The sequence below is a fragment of the Vanellus vanellus genome, assembly GCF_965231255.1.
Source record: "Vanellus vanellus genome assembly, chromosome: 5".
Taxonomy (NCBI): domain Eukaryota; kingdom Metazoa; phylum Chordata; class Aves; order Charadriiformes; family Charadriidae; genus Vanellus; species Vanellus vanellus.
In genome coordinates, this window is record NC_138910.1 from 33274893 (window position 1) to 33298041 (window position 23149).

Consider the following 23149-nt stretch of genomic DNA (forward strand, 5'->3'; position numbering starts at 1 on the left):
ATATGTCTTATACAGTAGGTAGGCAAGGCTTCTGGATTTTCTTTGCTTCCCAAGAATTGCACAGCAACTTGGGGACAGAAATGAGGAAGCCAGCATCAAATGTCATGATTCAGGATTTTCTCTCTAATGAGCCAAACTAAAAGCAAAACCAGATGATCTGGAATTTTTAAGAAATTTGACATCTGGATCTGGATCTGAACTTTGAACTTGGATGCAGCAGTAATTAGCCAGCTTGCCCTGCTTTAGTGTATTACACAGAAATAAAGCATTAAATACCTTATCTCCAAACAGATTACATACTGTCCGCTTTTCAGGCACTCTGGAAAAATCTGAATGCATGCGGATCACAATGGAGAGAAGAAGGCTCAGAGTAACTGCAAAGGAGTTGACCCTGTTGGTATGTGAAGTGTCTCAAAACAATGAGAGCCGGATAAATGCAGGTGCAAAACAAAAATCCAGCTGTGATGCTCTATCTAAAAGTTCCCATCCTGTGAAGGGAGGGAGTCGGAAGATAGTGCAGGTCTCTGCCTCTGGTTTTCTAGTTGTCGTCAGTGTTTGTTCATGAACTTGCAGTCATGAACAGCTGACTTGTTACGTTTCTCTTGTTGGAGCGTAAGTGTTGGCCATGGTAGTTTGATACTTTGATTTATAAGCTTTTTAATATGACCTTTAGGAGTGAAGTAGCAGTATGTATTAGGAGTTGCAGCTGCAAGTTCCGGAACGGTTTTGTCCTGGTGTTCAATGCAGCTGAAATCTTTCCTGAAGGAGGAGCACAGGTATTTCTTAGTTATTCTGAAGAAGATGGAATGTGAAGGGGGCGACGGACCAACCAACCTAAAACCCCCAAAAAACAACTACGATCATGAGCAGTTGTAAAGCAGTTCACAGTGTTGAGGATTTAGGATAGCAGTTGCATTTTTCTCCTCAATTTTGGGGATATTTAGAAAAGAGTATCATGTGGTATATCTGTTACGGTTTCTCTCCAAGTCCTTATAAATATTTCCAACCATTTATGCTTTCCTGATAAAATCTGACTACTTCCTTTTGTAGTTAATTTTTTATTTAATCATTCCTAGTTCTTGTGGAGGTTGCAAGGCTGGGGCTCTGTGACTGCGTGGGGAGGGAATGGGTGATGCATTCCTCTTAGCAAGGGCAAGCAAAAGGCCAGAAGAGTCATGGTTTATTTAAAAAAAAAACCAAACAAAAAACCCAAATAAAAACCTAAACAAAAAAAGCCCAAACAAAAAAAAACAACCCACCACCACCACAAAAACTTGCATTAGTGGAAGTCTTCCTGTTGAAGAATCTGAAGAAATTATTGATTGTAATGTATTTGGCAGGGATGCAGGAAAGAAAAAACTGCTTGACGCACAATTGACTTGCAGGTCAGCATACGTACCTGCTTGCAGCTCCAGGTTGAGGCACCTGGGATGGTATCCAGAGTGTGGTAGAGAAAATCAGCAAAAGTAGGTGGCTACAGCCACCATGACAAACTGTCAGCACGTTGTGACAAATGGGTTTGGTCTCCTCAGCAAAGAACCGAAGAAAACTTGCGGGTTTCTGTCAAATAAACAAGGTCCCGGCTGCAGTCCAAGGGAACCTGAATCGAGTCAGGGACAGTACAAGAATGCAGGCACTGAGACAGAAGTGAACAAATTAGATATCCTGTGCCTGTATACCTTGCAAAAAATAGCATCTTTGAAAGTGTCTGTGCAAATTTAGAACGTGCTGCGCTCCTGAACTATTTCTGGGTTATCCTGTGTCTGCTTGAATATTAATACAACGTATAACCCCACTATATTGTTTGGTAGAAATGACTGAAAAAAACCATGTGTTTCTGAAAAGTGAACTGGGTCAGACTGCAGTTATGTGCTCATTCAAAAAAACCCTTCTCCTAGTGTCTACAGTGTTTCCTTAATTGTGCTGTTAATTTCTGCAGTGTCAGCATGCTAGTGCCAGATCCCAAAATGGGATAGTCTGTGTTTGCAAGTAATCAATGACACACAATGTAAAATTACACAAAAATGCAGAAACCACAGCTTAGCTGAAAATTATGCCCCAGCGTCTCAGTTCACAAATTGTATTAAAAAAGATTTCAGGATCGGAACTCATTATATGAAATTGTGCATAGTTAGGTGTAATATAACTGGTCTAAACAGTTTGGTGTTTTTTTTTTTTTTTTTAAAAAAAAGCATTTTTACATACTTTTAAATCCATAGGTTTCTTTTTTGTGCATTGCTTGCCTGCTTCTTGGATGTACACTACCATATTGAGTAGTGGTGGCTGTTGTCATCTACAAATAAGAGAATAATACATATCTTTGGGAACATTTGAAATATTTTATTTCAGGTACAACGTTAGTAGTAAATGCTTAGAGATGATGTTTCACTTCTTACGGCTTTGCTGGGCTTCATAATGAACTCAGATTTTCCAACACAATGTATTCATTCTACTAATTATTAATAGCCATATCAAATCTAAAGTGAATCCTGAGTCCTTACATCAAAAGCAGGAGGTAGGGAAAAGGAGGAATCTGGACAGAGCTAGGAGCGTGAAATACTTCTCACAATGGTAAAGCATCTCAGCTCGTTTGAAGCCAAACACTAGCAATGGCCTCATTAATAATTTTGAAAATATTATAATGTTTAGGTCTACTTTTATGCTAGTTCAGAGCAAAGTTTTTTGGAATAAACTCATTTCAGGTGAAGAGACTTATGTAAAGTCCCTGGAATAGCTTTTCAGCAATGGAAAATCTACAAGATGAGGAATCTGCCATTAGATCTTCTCATCACGGGACACTGAGGGGGAGGTGGAAAGTGTAGCTGGCCAGAAAAATAAGTGGTAATGGTAACAAAGGTAGTGAAGGGTAGTGATTCAGCATATTCCTTTAATAGCCTTCCTTAGTGCACTGCTTGCATGGGTGCGCTCTCTTTCTGCTGACCTATTATTCCTCTTTGTCTGTAGGTTTTCCACAGCATTACTTATCAGCCATTTGGATGCCTTAGCAAACATACACGCATATAAATAAAACAGGAGGAGGTTACTGTTTGCTTAAGCTAGAGGTTATGTGGTTTGTAAAAAGGAGAGGAGAAATTGCTTATGCAGAGGTATCCACAATATCATAGTTAATGGGTTCACTCCTTAATAGAGCGAAAGAGAAGAGAGAGAAGCTTGTTTATGCCTTGGGTTAGAACCTGTATCGCTGCTGCTTGCTGTTTTTGTTAGTGGATTTTACATTTGGTTTAGATTACTGAAAAGTTGCAGTATGAAAAAAGTGTATTGTTTAAATGAAAAATATTTTTCTATATTCCAAAGCAGCAAGCTCTCTTTCTAATAAATTCCCTAAGAAACCTATTACTGTCAGATGACAACAATAGACTAGTTTGCATTCCTACTTAAACAGCTCATAATATTGAAGATAAAATTAAAAAATAACAGCTGCTAAGGGAATATTAAATCCCACAAGATCCTTAAGAGATGTGTGCTGCAGAGACATATTTTATTGACAACTTTTAGAAACTAGAAGGATTTCTAAAAGGCAGTGAGAAATCACTTGGAACTGGCAAGGAAAAAAACATTTTTAGAAATGTTTCTGTATTAGACATGGGAACAGACTTGAAAATGAAATGCCAGCTGATATCGTGTCTGTCAAAAGGCTGAAACAGGTTAAGAAGAATATTGATCAGACAATGTCAGAAAGTGCAAGCAATAATCAAGTGCAATCAAAAGTGAAGCTGAGGAATCCAGAGGCAATCTTTGCTTTTCTTTCAGTGATGAATCAGTTGTCTCCACCCAGTGTTGAAGGATGCCACTTTGCTGGAAATCCAGCGATATTTGTGCCATTGCAATAGTTCCAGGGTTCAAACCATCAACCGTTTGAGAAGGCATGACCCAAACTAACCTCCTGAATCCCTAGATGCCCGCTGCTGTATGTAGGAAAACTCCTTTTTCTGGGCGTTTTATCTGTTTTGTAGGTATGCTGCACCTAGGGCTTCTTGTTTTAGCCCTTCATCCCTAGCAATAAAAAAAACGTACATACATACACACACACACACACACACACACACAAAGGCTACATAAACGTCAAATAAAACCAGGGCTGAAAATATAGGAGTGATTGAGCAGTCAAATGAACCTCCATATGACCCCTGGGGAGCGCGTCTGGTACTGACTTTGCTCCTTGCTGGTTCATTCCAGGAAAGAAAATCGAGCTCTGGGAAATCTGAAGGTGGGACTTACTATCAAAAGCAAAGTAAAACCACCCAACTAGCTGGCCATAAAAGCGGCTGATGGATCATTGTGGGCAAAGGCTGGGTCAGCCCTTGGGGTGATGCTGGCTCTGTGGCTCAGCATATTTTGTGCTCCGAGCTTTACACCCTTGCTAATGATGAATTCATCTTTTTCAAATAAAAATCTTATGGAAGAACTTCAGTGATTCTGGCTGAAACTTTCAAGTGCACAAAAAGCTTGTCACTACTGGCGGAGGGTATGCATATGTGGGTAGTTAAAACACCGAAGTCATTTCTGTGGTTACACTCATTCTCTTCCGTGGCCATCAGCAGAATGTACCACCTGGCAAGGGAGCACCTCCTTCCCATTACATGCCTGAGAGCTCCCTACAAATGAGATTTTGGCTCATTAGGATACTTCATGCCTTTGCAAGGATTTAAGAAGAAATACATACCTTTTTATCTCTTGTACTTTCTTCTGAGTTGCTTATTATTTGTTCAGTTCTAGGGAAAAAAAATACTGAACTTAGACTTTCTGATTGCTTGCAATTTGCATATATACAAATAAAGATCTTTTCAGAATAATACATATACCTAATGAATCTATTTGGGCCTGTGGTTCTGTCATTGAAATTTGTGACATTAATTGAGGATTAGAAGCACAAGCTCTTGCTTATGAATGACACAGCTCTTGTGCTGATGGGTTCCTTTATTTTGATGAGTGAAGATTGTGAAGTTTTTTCAGAGGTAGCTGCTTGTGGTTGGTTGGTGTTTGTATCTGTATAGTGCCTGGAAGGTCTTGTCAGTCAAGGTGTTGTAAATACAGTAGGTGACAGTTCCCAATCTGAAGTGATTGAGCTCATCCTTTGTGCTGTATCAGTATTTTCTAACACTTGCTAAATATAAATAATTCTGCCAGTAGTATGTCTGTTAGAATATGAATGGGAAAAAAGCACATCAAGTGGGTAATGCACCAGTGAATTCAGGTCAGTTTTTGTAGAAGATAATTGCAGAAATTGAGGAATTTGTTTCACTTGAGTAAGTTATAACAGGACTTTTAAAATTATTGCTGATTACTGTGATCAGTGACTAGTTCTGGCTTTCCAGCAGTTTTGAGGGTCACCTGTCAGTTGAGGTTTTTGACTTGATACATTTATTAACCTCAAAACTTCATTAATAAATTATAGTTTCTTACAACATTTTATCATCTCAGTTTTAGGACCAGAGGATGAAAAAAAAGGAAACAAGCACCATACTTGTCAAAAGTGTTTGCAAAATTTATGTGAATTTTTAAAGTACTCAAATATCATTATTAAATGGTAGGCTGTGGGAAATAGGATGGCTGCTGATAATTAGGCCTGGGATGGCTCCTGTTAATTAGGGCAGGAAGTTTTCCAGTTTATTATGCAGGTAATAGCAGGCTTGATACTTGCCTTAGGTACTTCTTAGGGTACCCATCTCACCACTGATAGGGTTTCTGATAATAACGTACCAGTACTACTGTAAAATCCCTTATGAAGTGGGGTGGTTTCTTCTACTGTATGAGTGGCTGGAGGAAAAAGGAAAAGGGAGCAGAAGGATGGGCAAAAAGGGAAGAAGGAAACTACAAAAAGTTCTGTGCAAGCCTACAGATCAGTAACAGCAAATATGTTGGTAATAAATTTACTCTGGTTCGTGGGCAGCCAATATGAGGCATATTGTAAAACGTTATCTGGAAAAATGGTGAGTACTCAAGACTAATATTTCAGTTAAGTTTTGGTGGACAATTGCCAACTACTTGTTTGCTGGTATCTGATTTTAAAATTTCATAAATAGAAATAGAACAAAAGACACTTGCAGCTTGTTTCAGAATGCAGTTTTAAAATAACGTGTATGCTTTAAAGATCTCTTCTAGCCTGTTGTGCTTTTTACGCGTGTGCATTTCAGTGATGTGCATGATGTTTAAAGGGCAGATGTACATTTCAAAAATGATTCAAAATGCTGGTTTATTTTTAGATTTGCAAAGAAAAAAAAATTAAAAATAGCACACAGTCATCTTGACTCTATTTTAAGGCCTCTCAGTTATGGCAATTGTGTTTGCTGACAGTTCCACAAGAAAAACCTCTTTTTGAAGGGTAAGTCAGTTACAGGAGAATTACATGTGGAATGAAGTGTACTTAAGGTTAGCTTATGAGCTCATAATGGCTCTCAAATGAGCACAGATTTTACCAAAATTAAACCCAGAAGAGATCATTACATTGCTCAGTGTGATTTCCTATATATTACAGGCCACTCAGTGCTGTCCAAACTTGAACTAGCCTGAAACATTCCATTTCTCAGAAAGTTCAAATATGTGCCATTGTCAGAGCAGCAGCAGGCTGAATTATAATAATGATCTTATTGCAGAGGAGGAATTTTTCCAAGTGTATTTCGGGGCTCTGAAGGGGGGAAAGGAATGGGGTTGCTGACCCCGGTGGTAGACTCGACAGGGCTGCCATAACCATCTGGCCGTTCACAGAATCACAGAATGGTCAGGGTTGGAAGGGACCTCTGGAGATTGTCTAGTCCAACCCCCCTGACAGAGCAGGGTCACCTACAGCAGGTTGCACAGGAATGCATCCAGGCGGGTTTTGAGTGTCTCCAGAGTGGGAGACTCCACAACCTCTCTGGGCAGCCTGTTCCAGTGCTCTGCCACCCTCAAAGCAAAGAAGTTCCTCCTCATGTTGAGATGGAACTTCCTATGTTCAAGTTTGTGCCTGTTACCTCTTGTCCTATCACTGGGCACCACTGAAAAAAGACTGTTCCCATCCCCCTGGCACCTTCCCTTTAAGTATTTATTTAAGTATTTATTCCTGAAGTGATTTCCACTGTTTCCACTTCAGAAATATTTGACCAGAAGAAACAAAAGAAAACAAAAAACAAAACAACAAACCCCAACCTACAAAGCAAAACCCCCAGTTTCTCTGGTAACTTTCCTCATACATGACCAGATAGTGCTGGTCCATAAAAAAACAGCATGAAGGCCATGAAATAAATGACCCCTCGCTTTTTCCGCTGGCTGTGAGATTGCATATGACCTGCACCAGAGAAAGCCCTCTCTGTAAGCGCAGCTGTGCTAGCAAAATTGTGCTTTTGCTGGTAATGTTTATTTACCAACAGAATTTATCTGGGGGCAGGATAGGCTATGTTGACAAAAGCACAGCTTTGCTGGTATGGTGTCTTCCACAGCAGGAGTACTTTGTTGTATTTTCTAGTTTTTCTGGCAAAGAGTTGTGATGGGAACATGGTCACAGATAAAAGTGCGTGCCCTTTATTCCTGGGAAGCTGCAATGCTCTTCTGCGCGCGGCTCAAGCAAGCTCAGCAGCTCATGCACTGCCAGCAAACAAGTGCTTATCTGATACCATATAAGGTTGCGGTCGAGAAGGAAAATGATGAAAAACATTCCGCCGTAAACTTAGACTGGCAGATTAAATATGACACAGAAAAGCTTAGATCCGGCCTTTTTTTTTTTTTTTAAAAAACTTAGCTCTGACAGTATTTACCCCAAAAATGACCTTTTACAGTTAACCAAGAAAAATAGCTTGTGTTTTTAGATTTGCTAAACAGTCCTGTCCCAAAATAACGGGTCTTTAGGATACTTGTACATCACAGGGTTTGTTTTTTTTGTTGTTTTTCATGGACTTGCTACCATTAAAAGCAGGAGATAATCACCTTTAGGCTACAAGGTTGTGGTAGTGTTGAGATGCATTTGCGGATGTGATGGGGAACTGGAATTACTGGAATTACGGTTGTGAAGGTGGGTTTGTATTGGAGTTTTAACAAGGTGTGGAACACAGCAAAGTGCTTAAAAAATGAAAAAACCCCAACCAAACAAGATTTCTGAAAGTGTCAAAGGTGATGCTACAGGAGAGAGACAGGCTCTCCTTTTCCTCAGTATATTGTTTGCATCTTTGTTGTCCTCCTATTCTCTAATCTTTATAATATGAAAGCCCAGTGTCTTAGCCTAGTATGTTAGATTATAAGTGTAGTCCAACTTCAGTAGCCATTGGTGGCTTAAATCTGAAATTCTGAACTGTTCCCTGCCTGGTGGCCCCTGCTTTTGGCTTTCTCCCTGAGGAACAGGCTGTCTCCGTCTCCTGCAGATGTCACTTTCCCCAAACCATCAGCAGCTGAGACGATTGTGAGTTGACATGAGAGGTGGTGCAGCTCTTGCCTCAGCTGTGTGATGCTTCTTCAGGAGGAGGTGGAAGCATCCCCCATGCTATATTTACCCCCACATACAGCCAGCTGAACCTCAGTGAACTAAATGATAGGTGATTTATTAGCATTTTGCAAAGATGTAGGGACTTTTCTGCAATATGATCAAGCATCTAATGGTCTTTATGGCTAAGGGCATGCTGTACCATCTGTCAGAGTTTATTCAGTGTTCTCTAGCTTAATTTTTTGTCTAACATTATGCCTTTCTCATAGTATCCGGTCTTTTGTGGTGCATTGCAGAAACACCCAATTGTTGTGTATGTGTTTTGTGTAGGGTCTGGCTTCCAGGTGAGCCTGGTCAGCTGGTCCGTGACCCACTCTGCATGGGCGGCTTGTGCTGTGGGGCTGGCACGTATGTGAAACCTGAAGTGTAGATGGGAACGGAATGCACATCGTTTTATGGAGGATGATTAATAAGATTTTCAGGAAAGAGGTTAAGCTTTAGGTCATTTCCTTCCTATTGTTACGTTTTTGAATTCTTGCCAGTGAGATGGGTGAAAGGATTTATTTTTGACTTTGAATGCTTTGAATTTTAATGATGTCTTTACTTTGAATACGAAGAAGAGGAATTCCACTTCATTCCTGCCATTGCAGTGTGTCATATGTCTGAAAAAAATTACTTGGTTTTTTTTGCAATATCTTTGTCCTGCATTCTAGTTAACTAATCCTTTGAGCTGCTACTGTGCCTTGAAATAGCATATAGTGTGAGGGCATCCCCATGTTGAAGTCTTAGTGTACATATAGAAGGAAACAAAACATAGTAGTATAATTCTTGAAAAAGAAGGAAATAGTCCATCTTATGGCCAGTGTCAGAATAAAGGCTGTGTACGAAAATGAGAGCAAGGATCTTGCCACTCTGTTAATTTAATTTTCAATAGCAAAAAGGTTTTGTTGTGTAGTGTTTGGGTGGAGTGTGTGGTATGGCTTCTACTTGTGCTCTGCTTCTGCAGCTGAAGTAGGAGTGAAATGTTAGAGAAATACAGCTTATTCCTAACCATCCTGTCAGTCACAGGTAGAAAAATGAATAATTTCTAGGGCTGTGTAAAGTAATAGAGTGCAATAAATGTCAGCAACGTAATATATCTGGTATGTAGGGGGTCGCGGAGGGCACCTGAGGGAAAGGGAGTGGGGTCTTTTCTCCTTGCTCACAGCATAGGGGCAGTAAGTGGAGGTATGTGAACCTTAATTTTGGTTGTGCAAGGGAATCAATTACTGCTGTGCAGCGAGGAACAAACACCTCCTTGCTTTTTTGACCCTGGTTCATGATATTAAGTATCTAAATAGAGATTATGACAATCCTTCACTGTTAATATAGCAGGGCCGTGTCACCAGAAGAATGGTATTTGTGTCTAGGTCAGAGTTTAGAGTGTCACCCTGCAGGCTCTGGCAGTGCACCATCACCTTCATGGAGAGCCCAAACAGCCGCTTCTCTTGTGTGAGGCTGTAAGAGCATCTGTTGTACCTTTCTGTGCCTCTTACTTTTCTGCCCTTGCTTTTCTCAGCTGAAGATTTGTCTCCTATTTTCATTACTGTCCAAGTTTTCTAACATGTTATGAAGAGTAGAGAGATCTGTGATAACATGTAGTAGGATCCAGCAGCTACTTATGCAGCCTTTAAGACTGTCCAAGAATGTTGTTGTTCTCCATGTTTTGAGGGGTTGATCTAGTGCCATTCGAGGGAGAACACTTTCCAGGCATTGAGTACACAGCTGTGCTTTAAATTTCTTTTACAGTCATCCAGTTCTGGTGTTCTTTCCCCTCCTGTCCTTTGAAAGTACAATTCCTAGAGGTGCTTATGCAAACATAAATACAGTAGCTTTCAGTTCTTCGCTAGCAAAAAGTCCATCTTAATTTCTTTAACTGGAAGCATTTTTTTTGAAAGTCTTCGAGCTGAGTTTGAATAAATATTCCTGTAAGAGTGGTGGGGTATTTTTCTTTCCTGTTTTTTGTTACCTACTTTTTACTAGAAAAACCAAGATTTGCTTTGAGAGCTTGAACCTAGTGCTCCACAAGTGTACAGTTTCATGAAATGTGTGCCGCAGAGGGCTCGATCTGCACACCATGGACCAGATTGCAAAGATACCCTTAAGTACCTTTTTTGTTCTTGAGGTACTGGGGCCACTTTGGCACGGTTTGGGTCCTTGCTGTAAGTTGAAGGAGTAGGTCAGCTGCCAGCACCCATCCGGAGGCTTGTGAGCAATCAGAGCATCTGGCAGAACGGAGCCTTGTCCAAGCCCCTGCGCTGAGGTGGCATTTACTAACCTGAAAGAGGAGAGGTAGCAACAGCGGCTCTCTGCCACCTGCTCAGGAGTGCCCAGTGCAGAGTTACCCCGGGTTAAAGGCAGCTTCATCCCAGCCAAATGTCACAGGGCAGTCTTGTCTTCTCTAAAATAATGGGATTTGTAGGGAAGTCATGCGGGAGAGCGAAATACTGAGTAAACAAAAGCCAGCACTACCAGTGAGAGATCCCGCTGTGCTCGTTGCTGTGGCTGCCTTGCCGTCATTTCTAGGATTTAACGATCCTCCTGTTTACATCAGCCCGCCCCACACTTTGGGGCCAGGGCTGTGCCTTGGAATCCTCCCTTGGACAAGGCGAGGAAGGAAGTGGAGGGAGGATGGGGCTACGGCATCCTGTACCCTTCGGAGGGGAGTGGCCACAAATAGCCGAGCTTGAAGGACGTAATACTTTATGTGTTTTAACACGGGCTGTTTGAACCTAGATAAACCCTCGATTAAAGGAGAAGAGGCAGACGATTGCGTGTAACTGCTAGAAACTGCCGGGGAGTTTGAGAACATCCTTCCAAAACCCTTTCCTTCAAATGACAAGAGGAAGGGAGAGGACAGACGCGCCCTGTGGAGCTGAGATTATACAACAGTGCTGATGGAGAACTAAAGCCTCCAAACTTGAGCTTCACGGGCTGGGTCCAGAAGGCAACATTTGTAGAAGATACCGTTTGTGATTGGGAACAGGGATGCTATTTTCAGGATCCGTCCTGTAAAATGTTGTTTGTTTTTTTTTTTATTCATCACTTTGTTAATTTGGCTCAGATGGAGAAATGCAGTTTAGGATCCACAGGCATCTTTTGGAATGGCCAGGTAAGGCTAGAAGGTACAACTAAGTGTTGATCTTTAATTTCAGCAATGTACTGCATACAGTAGTGCTGTCTTCCACAAGAAATGTTTGGGTTCCACCAGAAAGCCTGTGAACTGTTCGCAGTCTGAGATGGGGAATTCTGAAAATCATGTAACATAAGCTGTACATGGTGGGTTCATATTTGTTTGTACGGTAGTAACTGATAAGCAGTGTATTTTAAATGAGTTGACATAATGTGACTTATTATAATAATTGCTTGCAATGGAAACTCTGCCTTGAAATTGTTAATTTACTTAATGGCTTTCCAGAAAAGGAACAAGACCTCAGGTGATAAAATTTTTCTTCTCCTTTAAATGTGTCCTGATGCCCTTTTCAATTGCTTTTAAGCATATTTTGGATGTAAGGGAGAAATTGATTTAGTTTGTGAGTTCAGTAAACATTGTGCTATCTCTTTAATGACTACCCACAGATTATTTTTTAGTATTTTTAGAATTAAAATTATTATTTTAGATTACCGTAGTGAAAATATTGCACAAAATTTAGTGTTACAAACTTTACCAGTCACTTGCTCAAAATCCACAGTAAGTACTCTTTGGAATGTTCTTATTAATCTTATAATTTGGTGATAGTCTGTTTTACTGCTTGGAAGTCTGTGCTCACACTTACTGGCACCAGGACTGAGGCTTTGAAAGTCATGCAGTAAAATGGAAGTAAATCAGATTTATGTTTTGCGTTGGAAATGCCATCCTAGAGATCTCTTGATGGTTGGCTCAAAATTAGGTACAGAAATATTCTCCGATGCAGATTAACTATAAACCTGCTACTTTTAAAGACTGAGCGGAATTACAGAGTAAAATAGGGGATGATCATTCTCAATAGTATGCTTATGAGAGAAACTGATGGGAGATCGATGAATCTCATCTTGAGACAAAACTAGGTGTGGCCTTGCTATCTACCAAGCTTCCAGCTCCTCTGATATATACTGTAAAAGACAAGAGAATTAACATTTAGATCGATGCTTTATGAGCTTCCCCAGGCTGAGTACAAACAGCCCACTTAATAATTGGATGCATCGCACACATCATCTTCAGCGCCCAAGAATTTATTAAAATTACCTAAAATGCTAAGTCATCATTTTGACAATCTGAACTTAATTTAAAATTTTGAATTAAAAATAAACAATACCAGCACTTCAAAAGATTTTGCATAAAACATCTTCCAGAAAGGGATGAAAAAACAGAGATTGGGATGTAAATCCCAAATGAGGATAACAGAATTATGCAGAAATACAATGGTTTTACCAACACGATTGATCTTTTCTGAGCTAAGCTGCATGGATTTTTCAAGAGCTGTGAATTAGAATACCCATATATGGCAGTGAAAGATGAAAATTGTAAAAATGTGTATAATTAAAACCAGCCAGTGACATTCGGAATCTGCTAAGCATCACCTTCTCTCTGAGCTCTGCATATAAGCATCATTATAAATGTGTTACAGAAAAGAGATCAGTATGCAAAAGTTTGAAGCTCTTAGATTGCTGTAGGGAAGTTTTAAATTTTTCCTATGCAGTAAGCATTATGTTTTCACACTAGGAGTTTGTGACTTGTATAAGGTTTTGGTATTTGAAGAATAAAAATCCTTTGTATTCATGGAGACAAGCCTTTTATCACATAACCTAATGCTACTGACCATGGAAACTGGGACCAGAAGATGAGCATTGGTTTGCGTATGACTAATCTGTGCACTGGGACTATAAGGCTTGTTTCAGACATTAGTCGGTAGCAGTTCTTGTTTTTTAACTGTCTTATAAAAGACTGTGTCTTATTTATTTATTTGTTGATTTAAGCTATGCAAGATGACTCTCTAAAGTGATGGATTTCAGGTAGTTTATCCTTTTTCCTAAGACGGAAATAGTGAAGTGGTAGGACACAAAGAACAAAATGTGAACTCCACAGGAGCCTCATGAACCCTGATGTCAGAAACTGGCTTAGCAGGGCTTTCAGCACTGTCTCCCATAACATCCTCATGCAAAACTGGGAGTAGCAACTGATAAACGAGATGGTTGTGCTGCCACTCAGACAGGCTGGAGGCAAACAGGAGTGTCACAAAGTTCAAAGGGAAATGCCAAGTCCTGCCCCTGGGGAGGAATAACCCTTGACACTGGGACAGGCTTGGGGCTGACTGTCTGGAAATTTGCTTTGCAGAAAAAGACTTGGAGGTCCTGGTGGACAACAAGTCAAACAAGAGCCAGCCGTTTGCCCTGGCCACCCGCTGGCATCTTGGGCTCATTAGGAAGAGCCTTAGCCAGGAGGTTGAGGGAGGTGGTCCTTCCCCTCTACTCAGCACTGGTGAGACACATCTGAATGCTGTGTCCAGCTCTGGGCTCCCACTACAGAAAAGGCACGGGCAAACTGGAGCTTCTTATGGCTCTTACTCTTTTATGGGCATAATTTTATTGTGAAAACTAATCCTATAAAAACAATACCTTCTTCTTTCATTGCACTGTTCATCCATTTATCCAGTACTCCTATATTGCTTTTCACACATAAGACAGCCCTGCCGAATTGACATGTGCCACCAGGAACTGCATCCCATCACTGTCACATCATGGCAGAGCTGTGGACACAGGTGGAGAACTACAATGCTGACGTGGAGAGCACAAGCTGTGGGTATTATAGGTGCTGTCGGTATCTAACTTACCTTAAAGGGTGTTGTAATGATGGTGAAGCCTAGAAGTGGAAAAAATTAGTTCAGTTCTTAATACCAGGTTTGGCTGATCGCTTAGCAGTTAAATAAAGAAAACATTATTACTCAGAACATGTTTGCTTTACAGTGATTTCAAGGAGCACTAGTCAGTGTGAAGTTCCACACAGTGATATATTTATTGCTACCCACTTTTCATTGGAGAACATCTCACATACGGTGCCTTGTGCAGGGGTTGCAGCTCTCAGAAATAAGTTACTTTTTGTGTAATGTTTTGAATTATTGAAGATAGAAAGATACTGTGCATCTTGCATTGTTTTATTTCTTTCAGAAGTGTAGACTCACTGGACAAGATACCAAGGCAGTAAGACAGTATTTTGTTGCATATTTTATGTTCTGGGAAGGGATATTTATATCTACTCTTTGGCCCAGATTCTGGAACAGCCGCCAGTTTCACAAACAGCAACAATTATCTGCTAAAAGGGGACTAGAACTTCTCAGAATTGAAGTTCCCTATGGAATATATATATATATATATATAGTGTGTGTGTGGGTGGGTGTATACACATGTACATACATATATATGTTTTGGGGAAGAGGAGAGATGGGGTAGTGGTAATTCTGACACTGCTTTTTGTGCTCTCAAGCACCTCTTTTTTTTTTTTTTTTCCGCATCTGAATATTACCAAGACCGTTTATTACCAATATTACCATCACTGTTTAACTGTTTTTTTTATTGCAGTGTTGATAAGTAAATTTTGGCAATATAGTCTACTTTAATGTTTTCATACTATTTGATTTTTTTTTTTGCTGTTGAGTTTGTTTTGTTAAAATCCATGAACTGAGGTTTGAAGTTATTTTTCCATATACATTAGTAATGTTATTTTTTCCTCTATGTGAATGACATCATAAAAGTAGGAAAAAAAAATAATCAGCTGTTTCAGAAGAAAATCAAAGCTGTCCAAAATAAATTCTGTAATTTGAGTCGATTGCTGACCGGCAGTGGTCTGTCAGCATTTTTTCATCCCTCTGTCTCCATCACCTTCTGTTGCAGTGGCAACATGCCTGTGGACAGAGTATCAATGGTTTAGTCTTCATTGCTACAAAGGAGACTATTCTTTCATGAAAGGGCTGAAAATCCAGGCACTTTCTTAAATGTTGGATTTTATTAAAAAACGTGTAAGAAAACGTTCTGCTTTCTTGTAACTATCGGCTCAGAATGCGAGACTCAGTTCACATAGGACCTTTTCTGAGCTCACTAATGTCCCTGTAAAAATTACCATTGATGTTACTTAGTTACTGATTTAAAAAAAAAAACAAAGAATGATTGCTTGTGCCTTAATGTTGGAAATCTCACTGTTAAAGGCACATTTCATTGCTTCAGAGTTCCTTGATTTGTTGAACAAGATATACCAAATAGCTGTCCTTCTGCTTAGAATGATGAACAGACTCTTCTCCAATTGATTAAATTCAGAAGAAATAGAGCATGTTGGCGGGGTGTCTTTTTGTCAAGCAATACATCTTAATTTACCTAGAAGTAATGAGAACACTGAATAAGTTAAAACTATCTGTGTTTCAGATAACTGGAATTTTAAAAAAATCTGCTCACTTTTTTATCTGCTTGGATAACCAAGTTTGTAGAGTGGACCAAAGTAGGCACTAGTGCAGATTTGCTGGAAGTTAAGCTATATCTCACGGCTTCCTCGAGTTCTGTCTGTGGAAGATAATAGTGGGGCCTTGGGTTAGGAAGGCACATTAAAAAATAAATGTCAGCAGTGTATTGTTTCGGTTAGAGTGTTATTGCAAACCACATACAGAGATTTTTTTTTTTTTTTTTTTTTGGAGGTCCATGGGATGATTTACAGCCTATACTTTCAGAGTTCCTCTCTCTATAGCTTTGAAAAAAAAGAAATACATAGGTGAGATACAGCTTTGTTTACTCTGAAAGTTTTTTGCTGTAAAGAGTAAGTATGCGTTTTATAAGTTTTTACTTATGTGCCTGACTTTATGGTGTATACAGTTTATGTACTATCACATTGATTCCATATGAAAAGTTAAGCCTGAGGGTGTTAAATGCTTGAGGATCACGGGTGTTAGGAGAACCCTCCTGTCCCCTCTCGTTGTCATTCAGATAATTACAAAACTATTCTGTACTCACCATGTTGCTGAGGTGTTCAGACCAGAGCTTTCTAAAAATTATCAAAGTCACCCATGCCTGGAGGCATAAAAATGTCAGTAGCGCGTCATAGCTGTCTCTTGACTCTCCAGAGCTCTTCCAGGTTGTGGACAGGGTGTGTAACTTACTCTTGAGCAAGTGCCTGGTAATGCCTTGCATGTCAGTTTGGTGGGATGTGAATGTGTAGATTGCACTAATGATTCAGGAGAGATATTGTGCATACAGATGAGCAGATACAGATGAGATGAGCAGTCAGAACGAAAAGGAGAAATACAAACTTCAGCGTAAGTTTGTATTTTTAAGATAAAACTAATAAAGCTGCATTGTTTATTATTCTTTGATAAGTAGCGTATGGATTTCTAAAATGTAGGTGACAGTTCTCTAATCTTATTTATGCAGGAGTTCCTACCAAAGTACAAAGAAAACGTGCTTGAATGGATAGGAGCTTCATGAACACAGCCATAGTAGACTAAGTTCTTAGTGAAGTATTTTTAAGATTGCGGAATGCACTCAAATGTATGTAATAGAACAGATTTTTTTTTTCTTTTTTTCTTTTTTTTTTAAATTTTAAGCCTAAAGAATATCAAGTAGCACTGGAAAGAATTAGGATGTTGTGTTTCAGGTTGCAGATATAATTGCCTAATTAAGAAATAGCTGCCTAAATGCACTTGTAAAACGTTACGATGCATACTTTCAAAGAACTTCCTGTACAAAAGAAGTTGGATTTATGTCAGCTTCCTCTGGCTCATTGTTAAGTACCCTTTGTGCCCTTTCAAAGAACTTCTCACTCTGGTTTTCTTTCATTCATACAGCATTCTGGGTGCCTGAATACAGGCTGGTAAATAAAAAACAAACCCCAAGACCTGTGTTTGTTACTGATAGGACAAAAAGCTTAGTTCAGGAGGGGAAAATACTGATATTGTAAACCTGATCTGCAGATACTTACTATTTGCTTCTCTGGTCTCCTCTTTTGAATGTGTTGTGCGGAATCTCTCATTTGTGTCTCGGGCTTACTAAGTGACAGTTCTGCTCTTTGAGCCTCTAACTCTACTTCACTGATAAGGAACAATACTCTACCTTTCAGGAAACTGAATGTGTCAGATTTTTTGGCGTATGTATACAAATATTCTCTCTAGTTCCTTAAACACAGGAATACATTAAAAACCTCTAGTTGCAATTCCATACTTCCTAGCTAGGGAATGAATGCTAGATTTTCACATCATAGAGGATGACCGCTGTATAAAACGGTGTGGTTACTCTGTGATGAAGTTACAATTAGCGGTACATTCCCAATAGCACCTCTGTTAGGGAAGTTTTGAAATGTAATACTTTACCTTGGCAGGTTACCTCTTACAGGAAACCATATATTTACTTTGGCTGTATGGATGTCTGCTCACTCTGCATAAATTGATCTAACTACAGAAGTCGTTTTTCTTTTGCCAGTTAGTTTGATATTTTTTTTTTAGCACAAGTCGGGTTTTGTATCTGGGCCTCTTGAAACAGAAAATCAAGAAAACCACTATTATAAATACTACTTGACAGTTTTTTTTCTTTCCTCTTCCAGATGAGAACTCTCCAGCCAATTTCTGGGATTCCAAGAATCGGGGAGTGACTGGCACACAAAAAGGACAGATTGTATGGCGAATTGAACCTGGCCCCTATTTTATGGAATGTGAGTACCCATTTGCCCAATGCCTATCCAAAGGCAAGCATGCTTTTATGTCAAGGCAAATCAACAGGATGGCATTTGATATCCATTTCATCAATCCCTCTGATAAACCAAAGGAATTGGTCATATTGCTCTAAGGGGCAGCATTTTCCAGTGCATTTGGACATTATAAAAATGGAGCTGAGCTTAGATGTACATTTGTATTCTAGGGATGTTCTTAGACAGCGTGCTTCAGTTTAAGGGAGGAAGAAATTGCCTTGTGCAATGTCATATAGTATATATGCATTGAAAGATGAAGTCCCTTCCCAAGAATTTTAGAATTTCAGCTGGACAAACATTAATGGTAAATGCACACAAAGGAAAAGGTAATGAAGCTAGTAGTTTTTGCTAATGTTTGTTAGCATGAAGGTTAGATTTGTCTCTAGGAAGTGGCAGCCTCCTGTCCAGTTGCATCAGGATTTCTCAGCTGAAGTTTTGTTGCTCTGGGAAGTCTACTAGGCAATTTTGAGATATTGAGAGTCTCTATGTGACTGGAAGAAAAAGTCTTCAGTTGAAATCTGTAAGGAGTATTGGTAGCCAAGCTTCAAATGTGAGAGCTATACTACTCCCTTAGGTGACCAGGATTTATAGGAGGCTAAGCCACTCTGCTGTGTACTTTTAAAAAAAAAAAAAAATAATGTTTTTTCCTTTGTTTGTTGCTTTTTGGTGAAAAGGAGCTATCTTACCATGTAAAGTATGTGAACCCCTAAAGAAATGGATGTTCTAATCATAGGATGTTGTGTCTGAGCTTGCTGGAAACTCTGATATGCCAAGCATCAAAGTGGCAATCACTCCCAAAAGAGCTCTGAGCTGCTGTACCACCTGTTTAGCCTCACGGCAATGACTCTTCCTTCATAAATTAAAAAAAAAAATGCTCCCACTCTATTACTTCACTGTACAGTACAGTGCTGCTAACTGTAGGTCTTGGCAGAAATTTTTATTCTAATTAACTGATATAACAGCAATACATGTATTTCAAGAGGTGTTGTGTACCCTATACTATAAATAATTACTAAAACTTCTTATTTCTAGAACTCATCATTGAACCTTGCCAAGTTACTCTATGCGTTACACAGCACATTTCTTTAACAACGACAAAAAAGCTTTACTAGGAGAAAATGAAATTCAATTTTAGTAGTTCGTTACAGGAAAAAGTGATTGAACTGAAGATGATCAAGAAAATAATAGAGATGAATATTAGTAACTTTCTTGGTGCTGAAGATAGTGGTATATTAAAGCAGTTTAAAATGTATATTAGAAGAGTTCATTGCCTCATCTTTCTTGTACATATTCTCTATCAGTATTGTTGCCAATATGGGCAGTTTTACTTCAAGCATATTTGTCTGTAGCTGGTTATGTGTTGCTCCATAATGTATGGAGCTTAGTCTTGAACAACATTTTTAGTTCATGTGAGTAACCTAGGCTAATGCTTCAAGACCTAGTAGTTTTGACTTAAAATCAGCTGCAACTGACGTTGCACTTTGCAACTAACTGCACTTTGCAACCAACTGATAGAAAGAGTGCAGGATATACGTTCTTTGGTTGCAGTTAGCTATACTAATGAGCAGTTCTGTTGCCATACAATGAACAAGAGACAAGCAGTTATGCAGCAAGTGAGAACTGTAAAAAGGAATGTTTATGAGCATATGTTGCTATAGCACATAGTATGGCAGATAAATATGTCAGCAGTGACACTTGTGTTTCTAGTGAGAGGCCAAAAATTGCACTGAAACACTTAACTGAATTTCTGATTCCACTTTTTGAACTGGAAGGCTCCATTGATATGTGACCATGTTTTCTCAGCAAGGCTTTTTCTTGTAGCTGGTGGCGAAGCCACTCTGATGTAACTACAGGCAGTTGCTCTTTTTTTTTTTTTTTTTTTCTTTCTTTTTTATTCCTCAGATCACTAAATCACAGCTCAGGCAAACGCAGCAGGTGGCTGTGCAGGTCAGGTACAGCTGGGTGTGGGAAGAGCTGTGCTCTCAGGGTTCTCGCTGTGACACTGCCCAGCCTGTGCCAGCCACGGAGACAAACTTAGGTCCCCTGTTAGCCTCTTCCTCCTGCTGCAGTGCTGATATAATTCGTACTTTCAGTGTAGCACTGCATGTGACACTGCGTGTGATGCCACTATCATAGCAAGGAAGCTAGAGGGAGAGGCAAATAGAGAGGCTACCATCACCTGTAAATATGTGCTTGATTACTGAAGTTAAGGTATCTCTGATGCTTTAATCTGCCATTATTTTCCAAATTTTGGAAAGAACTCTACAGTTGTAGATTTCTTGTGTTTAGAAATATCTTTGCTAAGAGGCAGACTATATCAGATACAGGTCATGGTATTAGGAGTTTGTCATATTTACTCCTCTCAGTAATGACACGCAGCAGACTATTAGCAACTTGACTGTGCTTCTCTAGGAATGAAAGGACAATCCCAGATTCAGCAGCAGTGTCCCAGAGTTTTTGAAGCAGCAGCTCCAAGAAGGCACAACAATGTCTGGGGGACCAGTGTGGACAACATATGTAAATGGATCAATCTAAACTTGTCTGGAGACTAATTGCAGCATAGGAGTGCTGGTTGCATCCAACCTCCTGCTCTGACTGGGATCAACACTTGACCTGGTCAGCTGTGGTTTATAAAGCACAGTATTGAAAACCTTCAAGGACAGAGATTTCACAGATGCTGTAGGTAACCTTTTCCAGTGCTGCGGTATTGTTCCAGCCAAAAAGATGTCTTTGGTATCCAATCTGAACGGCCAAAGCTTAAATTTGGGGCCATTGCCCCTTTTAAAATCTTTTCATAAAACTGGAAAGAGTTGAGCTTATGATATTTATCTTGCTTTAATCTCCTGGTCACTAGACTAAACGAGGCTAGCTCCTTCAGCCTCCTCTCATAGAGTGTGTTTTCTCTGTCCCAACCATCTTTGTAGCCCTCTGTTGTCCCCTCTCCGTTTTCTCCATGCTTTTGAACCTAGGGACCCAAAACTAGGCACAGTATTCCTTACCAGTACCAAGTAGAGAGAAACAGTAACTTCCATCTGTCTGCTGGCCATGCACCTCCTAACGTAGCCTGTGAGGTTGTTGTATTTGCGAGGAGAGCATGTGCTGGCTTGTATTCGACTTGGTGTCCATCTCGAGCCCAGTTCCTTTTCAGCGGGGCTGCAGCTTTGCCAGTCTGTTCAGAGGCTGTAGTGATGCACGGGGTCATCCCACCCCTGGTGCTGAGACTTGCAAGTCTCCCTCTTGAACTTGATGACATTACTGTTGACCCAGTCCTCTAGCTATTGCTCCTGCTCTGACATCTAGAGAAGGTCCGGCATCATCCTAGCTGATGGTAAGCTAGGTCTATAGCTGCGTTGGACCTGGCCTTATGTCTCTACAGGGATTTCTTGCCCAGAGGTCTTTCATGTTTGGAGCACAGACAGTGCTTAATATATATATTGCTATATACTGCTATATGTATATGATTGGCATGCTCCCTACTTATACACAAGCAGAGGAGGCGGATGTTTGCTGCAAGCCTGAGAAGCTTTGAATCAGCTCTGGCAACAAGGACTGATGATGCTTGTTAACAGAGTTATGCTAAATAACTACAATAATTGTTTAGGATTTCCAGTCAAATCTGGCCTGAAGTTGTCTGTCTTTTTGGCAAGAAAAGGAACAGAAGTTACTAATTTTGAATGATGAGTTCAATCAGTCATCATGCACGTTATCCCAAAGACTTTGGTTGTGTTTTTTCCCTAGCGCTGTTGGAGCTTAGGGGCATTACATATCTTTTCGCCAGTAATGTAAGATCTCTGTAGGGCAAAGTGCAGAGGATGATAGCATTGCTAACAAGCCATATGCAAATGAATCTTATGCAGAAGGAGTATTTCCATTTTAATTGCATTAATGTTAATCAGTGGGAGTCAGATGAATTGGGCCTGAAATTCCTTCTGCAATCCTCAGATTTGTATCTTTTAAGAAAAACATCTTATGCCTTAATTTGAGAAGCTGTTTTTCTATAAGCATAACTGTAAACATTGATAGTTTCAGTGAGGTCTGTGGAATTTATGCTTATGTTTGAAGGTAGGCCTTGGATAAGCATTTTTCTGAATTTTGCATTACTGCGTATCTGCGGTCTTGTAACTCAATTTTCCGTTCATTCCATTTATTCCTCTTAAAATCCTCCCCTGTGGATTCAACATCTCTTACTTCCCAAGCAAGTAATGGGTGAAGGCATAGTTTGCCATCTGTTCTATTCAGATCAAGCAACCTGCAGAAAGAAGGGCAGGGAGAGTCTCAGCATCTTCATACTAAAAGCAGACATTAATTCCCCCCACAAGCATCCAAAATTAGCAAAACAAGGATGATCAAAGAAAACTCTCACTTGCTTTAGACAAAAATCAACACCAGAAATTCTGTAGACTCTACCCTGAAAAGGGAGAATCAAAGTAATCAACAGCAAAATAATGGGAAATGGACTTAATGTATTCCAGAAATACAAGCAGCCTCTGAGGGGAATGGCTGAGGAAGGGGTCGGGGGGGGGAAGAGTATGCAAAAGAGAAAGAAAATACGTGCAACGCATGAATTCCAGCTCGCCATCACAAACAGCTGGGGTTGTTAAGCTGTCACCTTGAGACAAAGTAAGTGGCTCTGAACTGCAGAGCCAACCAGTATGGAGGCAGGTGTTCCTCTTTCTTTTTCCTGGGGAAGGAGCAGAATTGCCATGTAAGCATGAAAGGGAACTCAGTCATTTTAGAGATTTAAGAAGGTGAATTTGAGCATCAGTATGCCCGAGATGCTGTTTCCTTATGTGGTAGAGGTGGCTTTAAAACATCCTGCTTGCTAAAATGTGAGGGAAGGAAAACAATGACTCACTGGACGGCTCCCTCAAGTTGTTTGCTGTGTAAACTACGGAAGGATTGCTAAACGTGGCTGCAGCTATACAAAAACAGTTTTCATCCTTCTCCTGTAAAAAGAAAGAACAAGTTCAAGGAGTTGGCAATAGTGGGAAGGTGCAACACAG

General features: G+C 40.0%; 1 protein-coding gene across 1 annotated transcript in view; it reads left to right on the top strand.

Annotated features, from left to right (window-relative positions):
* HECW2 (HECT, C2 and WW domain containing E3 ubiquitin protein ligase 2) overlaps nucleotides 1–23149 on the top strand; it is a gene marked incomplete at its 5' end in the record, with an annotated part of 115891 nt that overhangs the window by 15490 nt on the left and 77252 nt on the right. The window contains one exon of the mRNA XM_082483738.1: nucleotides 18003–18110. Coding sequence (XP_082339864.1) covers nucleotides 18003–18110 — 108 coding nt within the window. The remainder of the gene's footprint in view (nucleotides 1–18002; nucleotides 18111–23149) is intronic.